Below are 10,587 nucleotides of genomic sequence, written 5' to 3' on the forward strand. Positions count from 1 at the left end.
GTGATGGCCAGACAGACTAGACAGTCACAGGGAAGTATCTGAAAAGCCTCAAAATGCTATAGTGTGAGGGATCCAGTTTACCACAAGAGGAGGTAAACACATGCAGACACGGCTTGGTAGAGAAAGCTCCTTTTATGGTCTAATGATGATATCCAGTTTATCACAGGCACTAGAAAGCTAACAAGTTGCTGCACAATCACGGCCTCACTGCGAGTAATATATCATTCATTCCAGTAAAAACACATTTCAGCAAACATATCTGTCAAGGAAATGATTTACCTTGTTAACGAGTTACACAGTTACACCCTGACGAAGACATATATGTCAAAACATTGAGTAACACGCTACTGCACTGAGCATATGAGTGCGCGGTGACTCCTTATGATTCAAGTTGTGTTTTGTTGTGGCCCGCACTTCAAATATCCAGTAGTATCTTTGTCATTATCACAGGCTGCACTAAATTTTCAGTGATGACAGTTCAGCTGGCACATTCCAGCTGAGTCAGCTCACCAGCAAATCATTTGATTACGCCTGTATTGTTTGTAAACAAGGAACTTCTACCGTCCGAGACTCTATTTGCAATTTACTGTTATACTCAAAAATAACTGATTGAGGCTTTAGTGGATGTAATCTAATCGCTTCCAACCTAATCTAATGGTCAGCATACACCGTCTCTCTTCTGTAACATGATTAAGCAGCAGCTTTCTCATCGTACAGATGCCTGTTGGCAGAGCCCTTACCTCACTGCTATGTTGATAGACCAGTTAGTCAAGTGGACACAGTACACACTGGACATCCAACCTTATTATGTCACCAAACATTAAAGTTAAGGGCCTTCAAATATGCCGCTGTTGATGGTATCGTACCATGACTGCTGTCCACCTGCATGCCTGCTAAGAAAAACAGAATGTTCGAGGAGTTTCAGTGTTCATAAAGGTTTCAGTGATCACCAGCTACTGAGGAGGCCACTGAGGAGAATGACCTGATGATAGTGACCTGTTACTGCCAAGGACCTCATTCTCTATCATCTGTACGTGCTAGCTGGCTACAACAGACCTTTTCTTAAATGATGACAAACTGGACATATTCATCTGTAACCCTCCATTACACTATGAATTATTAACTAGTCATCCATCCCAATTGGTGCTAATGAAAACCACAGGCTGAATTTCATTCCTCTCCATGCACACGGGCAATAAGCACCATCTCATTTTCTGATACAGGTGTAGAAACCAGAGCAAGCTACCCAACAAGACACAAACTATCCTCTGGAGTGAGGATTGGAAAAAAAATGTTTGATTGAAAATTACAGCAGAATCATGGGCAAACCAAGGTTATTTTATATTTTGCTGGGGCCAGTACATTTAATTTTCATAATCTTTAGTTTGCTGAATGTATCAGAAGCGATGTTTGTGCCAAACAATTCAACAGTGGAAATGAGCCATGCGACTTTCCAGTGATATCGATGATTATAATGTGTGCTGGCTGGTAAATTGTATCTAATTCACTACAGTCAATTAATCAACCACTTCTGTTTTACTGTGCACAATTTTATTTTGGGCCCTCTTCTTAATAAGCTGTGGGACATAACTGTGTCAACAGTGCAACTCCTTTTACTCTAGCTGATTGCTAAAATGTTTGATTTACTCCTTTTATTTTACAGCACTTTGGAGCTTTGAAGTAAGGAAACGCTCAGAAAAACGACACAAAAATACTGCGGTTAGCATTATGGTACACGCAATAATGTAATTATCAGACCATGGCATTCCTTTGAAGACAGACTACTGTCCCTGTTGTGTCCAGGAGACGTCTGTGACCCACAGCCGGTGAAGTGTGTTAATGTCGATGTCACAGCAACCAGCTCCTCTCATTCTGTTAGCTTTGCCTGCCATTATCAGCCACTCCCCCCCTTCCCCACCACCGCCACCACCACCCCTTAAAGCTGCTGCGTGCCATGCTGATTTTAATACTCCAGACTCATTTGACCATCTTTATGGACTTATCATATTAAACATTTATCGCAGCCATTTCCCTAAACCAAGCATGTTTATTCAACACTTAGGGGACCACAGCACGGCTCCTTTCAGCAACCCCCCACTACATCCCCCCACCCTGCTTATTTTTCTCCTCTCCTCCCTTCTTTTCTTCTCTCCATCTCTTCTCCTCCTCTCTCCATCAGCCCCCAGCTTGCTTCATTACTACCCTCCCTCTCTACACGCCACTGCCTGAATAAAAAGGAGAGGTATTTTTGTACACCATTCCTCCCCTCTCTCCTCTGCTTTCCTCTCAGGTCATCCTTCTCTCCAGTGTGCTGGAGAGGCAACAGGGAACGCGTGCTGTGTGAAGCCAGGCAGCCCGAGCAGACACAAATGTATTCTGAGCATTTAGTACTTTGGATGAATCGAGTTTTAATTTAATCATCTGATCAAACACTAATTAGCATAATCACTTGTGGGGACGGATGGGCTAGATAGAGAGGGAGAGCAACACATAATAGACCTCATCCTGGCAACAGTCTATGGGGACACTTAGCAACATGTAAACAGCTACATGCTCCTCAGGACCCATGCGGAGCTCTGTCCAAATTACCTCTCTTTGTACAAATAATAGATCCAATTCTCTGGATCCAACAGCAGCACTTCTCCCTGGAAAATGATCTATTCACTGTGTGGACTGCCCCGCAATCAAATACACTGCTGCCAGGCCCCATGCCCTTTTATTTGATCTTGGACAAGATGGCTTACTGCAGCATCACACCTTGGACCGAGTGGAGGAGATCGGGGAATTCTAGGAATACCACAAAGTGCTAGAGGTATTGACGATGCACTCAGTCTCACACCAGGCCGGGGGATCGATGAGTGGCTGGAAGGACATAAATCAGACTCCTGTGGCTCCATTCCATGTCACACCCTAACCCACCCATGCAACAAGCTCCGCAATTAAACACACACACACGTACACACAAACACTAAAAACGCACAGTCGCAAAACCACACGCCGCATACACATATATATGGGCCTGCACACAAACACCAGCAAACACACACAAAAAGAGCACCACTTCACACAACATACACACACATGCACGCGCACATTCATCCACCTTACCTCAACTCCAACAAGATGACAGCGCTTTAAAAATGGCCAGCTAAAAATAAACGCCACTAACTTGGTCTTAAATCTTAGCATCTGTGCCAGGTTTAAAAATAAAGAGCAGTGTCGAGAAACCAAGCTGGACCCATTTGTCTTTTTGTCACTCTGTCTATCCAGCTCTGCCTCCTCCGTTATCCCTTAGCCTACTTTACTGTTTGGACTGTGCAGTATCACAGGCATGGGCAGGCGCTGATGGTGAAATACATTCTGAAAATGCATTCAGAAATAATCTGATTGAGAAGTCGAGCTGCAATTTAAAGATGCAATGGTTGGAAAAGTATGAATAGGCTGAAGAGAAACTGACAGAGATGTATTATGGAGAAAAAAGGGTCTGCATATATAATAAGAGAGGCCTATGAAATATGAGAGGAGGACGCCAAGCTCAAAGGGAGCAGGATGGAGAAAAGTAGAGAGTGAGAGGCATGTTGGTGATCCACAATACATGAGGCACATGAGTCCCGCCTAGCCCAGAGTAGCAGGGATCAATTCAGCCTGGGGCCTCCGTGTGTGTCTAGTTCAAAGCACAGCCCTGGCATGTGGAGGACTGGATTAAGAGACAGTATTTATGAGGTCCAACGTGAGTGTTTGTCTTGGTGGGTGATGAATAGCAAGCTCATCACACCTCCATCACCTGTTTTTCAAAATGGGCAAAAGCCCCGGTGGGGTGCTCACTGCATGCACCATGGCCCTGTTCCACATTGAGCAGGACACTCACCCTGTGGAGGGAATGCCCAATATAGTACAGATGACTGTTCTCATGCAAACTCTATGCCACATGCATAGAACCCCTTTGTTACAGCCCTTTTTCGATTATAAATGTTAACCCAGAACTTTATATAACCTGGGAAGTTCAGAACTCATGACAATCTGGGACTGGCTTTTGTTTCTGTTTCCAGTTTTCCACTGTATGAAGGACCATCCACAATGGGCATGAAGTGCATCGTAAATACACTTTGAAATACACTTTTTAATTTCTAATAGCCGAGTCATCGCTGATGCTGAATACCATGTCATATAGCACGTGGAAACAAAACTTTGGTGAGTGAGACTTCCAGGGACACATGTGATTCCCTCATTCATTTGTTTATTTATTTGTTTATTTATTTATTTTTATTGTCTATGTTGAAAATGAATAGGGTTTGTGATTCTCGTTTGCCAATAATTTGTCCTTTAAATATGTTAAGCCAAGACATTAGAAAGAGTACAGTGTGGATCCTTCTATTTGGATCAGCTTCTATTTTGCTATCAAACTAGACCTGGACACACATCCTGAGATGTTAACGTCAGTGTCAATTACTGTCATGCTAAGCTAGCTAACTGTAGTGATTTTTTTTTTTTTATTATTTATTCATTGTTGCTTAAAGCCTGTACCCCTTACTTTGTACCCCAATGCATTCGCCATACTGACACCCACACCCACATGGAATAAAGACAACAGGGCCCACAGCAGAAGAGCACAAGACTCTTCAATATTCATTATAAACTTATTCAAATAGTCACAGACTTTTCTTACATTTGCAGTAGGCAGTATGCTGTTGAATACAGCAATACCTATTGCAAGATAATGTTTTATCGATACAGATCTTATTTGGCTGGTCACCATCTTGATGTCGGTGCAGTTGGGAAAACCAGGAGGCACTCAACTGGGTACCACAAATTGATTTGGGTGTAAAAGCTCACGCAAACACTGTACACAAGGTTAGTCTCCCATTCATTTTCAGTGGATCAGCTCCAGGCCGTACATCTTGACACAGCCATCTTGATTTGTAGCTTTGGGGTTGAGTTTGGGTTTCCAAACACTAACCATACCGTCCTAGAGCTTGAGAATAACACAGAAATTTTTGGCAGTATTCCTCTGGTCACTAGGAGACATTATCTCTTACTGTCATTATATTTCAAGCTTATGCAGGCCGATATTCCTGTGCAGAAGTGCTTCTGTCGTGATTTAGTCTGTTTTACTCTGTCAAACAAAGCTTTTACACCAGTTCCTCCACTACAGTACCTGTGCAGTGCAGCACAGTAATATAACATGTCACTTTGACAGGTGCTGAGTGAATTAAAAACATCCTCTCTACTGAGAACCCTGTCTGAGAGGGAAACCCCCGCCAGATGTACTACAACCTCACTTTACACGCATGATCAAACACCTACATCTGGGTGCTGAGGGCTTTTCTCCTCTTCCCTGCAGATGCTAAATGATATCGTTAACATTTTAATGCAAGAGACATTTACGCGCAGGCTCCCGCAATTACACCTCTGATTCAGCGGAATCCAGACAGACACAGTGTGATCGGTAATTAGATTTTACATTGGGTGAAGCACAGCGCACATGCATACACATGCACACACACCAGTCGCCAAAGCTTGCTCCTAATTAGAGAACTAGACAGGCTCGAGGAGGTATGGTACAGTAGAGTAGCCCTCATTATACAGCTAGGATGTATGAACAAGAGGATATCTATTATGATCACACATCAGGGTATCCATTATCCAGCATTAGCAGCCCTTTCCACTGGAATCACACACAGAGTTCAGAATGTAACTGAACATATCCTCTCGTAGGATAAGCAGGGAAGAACTGAGCAACATTTAAGTGGGTTTGTAAACTTTATTTTGGCTTATCACATATTCATATCAGAGTAAGGTTGCATAAGATGATCTATCGCTGACTCTACAGTGTGTGTTTTCATGGGTGTAATCTAATCTCATGAGCTGCGAGACCACATCCAAACTGTAATTGATGATTAGTAAACAAACTGACGGCTGTAAGTGTATCTGTAAAGCTGATCAGGTTTCAAGCACTCTCTCCATCGCTCTCAGGAGTCTGTGCAAAGCCACTGCAGCCGCTGTATCAGGTGTAAAGCTGATATTTTCCCACTTAACCCTCCTTTTCATCTAACAATCTATCTATCCAGATTTGTGATTTGGGGAAGTTTCCAGTCTGTTGAGCTGTTCCTTTTCTTCTGACTTCTGCCTCTTATTTGTGCTCATTGGGGGCGGATGAATATAGTTTGCCAGTGTTCTTCGGCAGGAAATAGTTCCCTACTAAATTCCCTAGAATGAGGGATGTGGATTATGTTGGGTATTCATATCATTGTTTTTAGAAAGTGCTGTCGCTGCTAAGTTTTCCACATGTGCATTTTTTGACAATTTTAGAGTGACAAAACAATACCAATCCAGCCCCGTTGTACCGAGATGCTGCTGGTTGTGCAAACACTGGTTCCCTCCTTTCTACTCGCAGCCAAGATCAGCCCAATCTATCTATCCACCTCAGTCCCCGTAGCATTTTCATCCACACTTTCAGGTTGCTAATAATGTGGGGTCATCTAAAATTGGCAGGCTAACTGATGTTGGCAGCTATTTACTGTACTGTAAGCTACACTGCACTAGACACTCTGGAGGAGCTTCCTCATTTCAGAGCGGATCTGTCTTTACCCTGAGAAAGGTCACAGTTAATTGAGATCAAAATTTGATTGCACAATCTCATGACCTCAGTGTAAATGTTCATTTATTGAAGACAAAAGAGATAAGTCCTGTTAAGTCATGAGCATCAGGTTAAGCTGTGTATGTCTATAAATTATTGGACTAGTTGTGGGGACTATGCGAGAAGCCGTGCCTCATTATATCTTTGCAATGAGAATTCGAATGGGTCAGTTTGAGCTTGCTGTGGTTTTGCCTAGAGGCAGCTTTCAGGGAGAGATATTTAATATGTTTCCTCTCCTGTACAGATGGCTGAATTTATAGATTCCATTTTGATAGATGTAGGAAAGCAGGAAACTGGAAGCTCTTACAAATAACGCAAAAAATAAATGTGGCTGTTGGCTGATGGTGAAAATGACAGATTTAGCATTTGTCAGTGGCAGAAATATGATCACAAAGAGGAGCACTGCATCAGCTCAGGTTCATTTAGTTGCTTGAAATGATAAATCAGTTGCTATAGTTAAGCCAATTTAAATGACAGAAATTATTAACGTCATTTGCTGACTTCAGAAAACTGACACTATGCTATATAAAGCCCGTAGAGAAATGAACACAGTGCATTTTGAGAAAGATAGGCCCCTATTTTCCTTTCCCGCACAATCAGGATTTTTATTTAGATCAATATTAAAACATTTGGCCACTTTATTACCATTATGCAATTTATCACTCGGATATTCACACACACTGAAGTCTCAGGATGTGATTAGGTCCTCATCAGGCACTTCCGGGTCACCTCAGTGTGCAGCCAGAGCCAAACTCCCACTTCCCTGACACCCATAACGGAGGTTACCATAGAGACAGGCCAGTGAGCATGTGATAGGCCTAACTCTGAAACAGCAAGAATTGTCTAGAATCCAATCGCTGTGCTGGCTTCCATCTACAAGGTCATTCATTCACTCTGACAACGCCTGCTCAGCCGATGAACACCTCATTTTCATGATAATCAACAAAACATCCAACCGCAGAGGACAAAGTCATGTAGTTAGGCTCCTGTACAGTGATAGAGAAATCAAATAAAATGACAATGCTAATAGCGTTTGAGACAAGCACACATTCTTAAAAAAAAAAAAAAAAAAAAAAAAAAAAATGCATTGCAGTTGAAATGACAAACAAAAAAGTATAATATCTGCACAACTGGCACTGTCTGCTGCTTATTCCCTATCAGTTGTTTGCCACGGGCCTCCTCAATAATCCCTTATGCAATAAATGGACACAGTCTTGCATGGCAGTTGATCTAATGTCAGAGTCAGATGATTATGATTAATGAGGATTCCTTATTGTTCCTTTATGAGTTTCAGCAGAAGCTGGGCTGAGGGAGATACCATTTTATATGGAGTCGAATGTCAATAAACTGCGCTGACTGAGGGTTGCCTCAGCAATGAAAAAGAGACGACACAGAAACAGAAATCCATTTCGAAGCCTTATTTTATCATCCAGGCCAGGAGGAAAATCCATTTTGGGGACATACCATATCCTATCACTGTGGGTGCACCATATCGTATAACTGCCCCCCGACGTGGTAAAATATATTCATACCTCTAAATCCTCACTTCCCCAATTTTTTGCTTTGTGAATTGAGCTCGCTTGGCCCTTTGATAGAAATTTAACCAATTGTGGGCTTGATTCAGTATCTGAACAATCCCCATCTTGTCGCCACATTGTATTTTGCTTGGAGACATGTTTCCATGCATTTTCTTTCCTTCTGCCTCTTCCAGCCTCCCTGTTCTCTCCTTCTTTGACTCTCCCTTTTTCTTTCCTCCTTTTCGTACACACCCAGTCAGCCATAATCCCTCCCTGTAGAAGGGACTCTAGCCAATAAATGCTTATTTTGATCCTGTGAATGCAATAAACTGTATCAAATTTCTGCTAGTTGATTATAGATATATGAGCACACAAATTCAACACACAAACGCACGGGCACGCCGAGAGCGCGTGCTCATGTGTATTCAGTGTCAACCACATGCATGCATGCACTGACACACAAACTCATGTGTAAAAAGCACACAAACACACACATGCACACACACGTATTTCACGTATACACAAAATGAACAACCAAAATGTAGGTTTCTGTAACAGTGTTTGAATAGAGAATGAAGCTGCAGGCTCTTTCAATGGAAATTTTATTTTACATTTTCTTGGTGTATTTGTGAAATACCTTTTGCATTCTGAGTAAGATTTTTTTTTCCTCCCAGTTTTTGTAAAATGCGCGGCCTCCGTGGAATCTTTCTGGCCATAATTGCAAGGTTTTTCCTTTAATTACTGCCATAAACAATTGTGGCACTTCTTTTCCCTCCATAATCTATACTCCAATACAATGATCATAAAACTGTGATCAAATTTGTGATGATCCCATTGGATGTTGAGATGTTGCAGACATACAGTCAGAGCCATAAATACAACTGAATATTTTAACCCCAAAATATGCATGAATGAAAATACAGTTTTCTAACACTTAAATGTGTGTATCATTTGATGCCTCTTGTGTGCCCTATTGACTTAAGCCACTTTGAACTTGAAAAATATGCTCCTTGTGGGGGAGGGGAAAGGGGTTAAACCAAATGTCCATTATATCAAATACGTCACTTATTACTAAGGGCCACAGCAGAACAAGGTTGTGACACAATCAGCATCATGAGGTGTCAAATAAAAAAGAAAACACAAATCATTTGCATTCACTGGATGCAAATGAGCAATTAAGACCTTAACCTATAAGGTCATATCTAACCAAACCTCCCAGAAATAATTCCAGTCAAGCAAATAAATGCAGGCCCAAACACATGTAATTTATCCATTTTATTTCATTTAGCTGAGGATGTCTTTCTCAAGGCCACGGCTGTGTCTTTAATACTTAGTACGAGAGCCTAAACGATTTAAAACGCAGTTCATGCCTCGCCCGTCTCTCTCCCTCTATCAAGGGTGTCAGCCTTTTGACAACCATATAAAATCCATTTCATGTGGGACACAGGTGACCTCCATCCTCCCTCCTCAGTCACTTGGCTGTCTACCGGTGATTTGCCTTCTGGAATAGGTAATGAGCACTGTTAAAAAAAAAAAAAAAAAAAAAAAAAAAAGAGCCGGAGAAACTTACCATTCAAGATGCTCTGGAAAAAGATAAAAGCCAATATCCACATGCCCTGCTCCGTTCAATCCCCCCCAAGCTATGCTTTCTCTTCTTCCTCCGACCGGTGCCTCCCTGGGTTTCTCTTCTGTGCGCTTAGGGTAAGGTTAAACATTTGCCACTGTCTTGAAGGAAACCGCTCCAAGTCTCTACTTTTAATATCACCTTCCTACTTTGTTGTTACACTCTTTTTCTTTCTCCCGACCCCCTGTACTTGCGCTTGGAACATATATGAGCCTCTGTGATTGTCTTGGGGAGAGCTGTGCTCAGACTCTCCTCCTCTGCTCCGCGTCTTGCTGCTTCTCCCTGTTATTCAAAGGGATGCTGAAGGGGTGAAGCCCAGGTGTGATGCTGAGTCAGACCACTCTGTTAGCAGCTCCTAAAAAAAATATCCGAAAAATAAATTTGGCGAAAGTAAATCTCTAAGAAAAAAAATTACCAAAAAAAGTTAAATGTCCCGAAATCCTAGATAAAAAATGAAAGACGAATCATTCTTGAAGCGGGGAAAAAAAAGATCAAAATTCTAGAAAATGAAAATAACTAAAAGAGCAAAGAAGCAAACGGGGGGAGAGGGTGGTTCAATAAGAATGAAAAACAATTATTTTTCTCAGACTCCAAAGTCAGATCATCCTCACCGCCTCTGTGCGTCCAGCAAGAGGCGAGTAAGCGCATCTTCCCCGCTGCCGCTCTCTAATCGCACCACACTGACTCTCTGAGCATTACACAGAATAACCCCTCTCCCCTGCCCCTGCAGACGCTTTAATTCCTCATTGCCTTAAAGGAGCAGAGGCGGTTGCCAGTCGGTCCTAAGGGCAAGGCACTGCTGGAGGTGA

At 42.2% G+C, this 10,587-nt stretch overlaps 1 protein-coding gene across 2 annotated transcripts in view; it reads right to left on the reverse strand.

The window, feature by feature from the left end:
• The window catches only part of dscamb (Down syndrome cell adhesion molecule b), a 141,456-nt gene extending 131,297 nt beyond the window's left edge, over positions 1-10,159 (reverse strand). For both annotated transcript variants that reach the window (XM_030067666.1, XM_030067665.1), the window contains exon 1: positions 9,725-10,159. In XM_030067666.1, the coding sequence (XP_029923526.1) occupies positions 9,725-9,767 (43 nt within the window). In that variant the 5' untranslated portion in view covers positions 9,768-10,159. The remainder of the gene's footprint in view (positions 1-9,724) is intronic.
• Between the last annotated feature and the right edge of the window lie 428 nt (positions 10,160-10,587).

Source organism: Myripristis murdjan, chromosome 13, assembly GCF_902150065.1.
Source record: "Myripristis murdjan chromosome 13, fMyrMur1.1, whole genome shotgun sequence".
NCBI classification, from domain to species: Eukaryota; Metazoa; Chordata; class Actinopteri; order Holocentriformes; family Holocentridae; genus Myripristis; species Myripristis murdjan.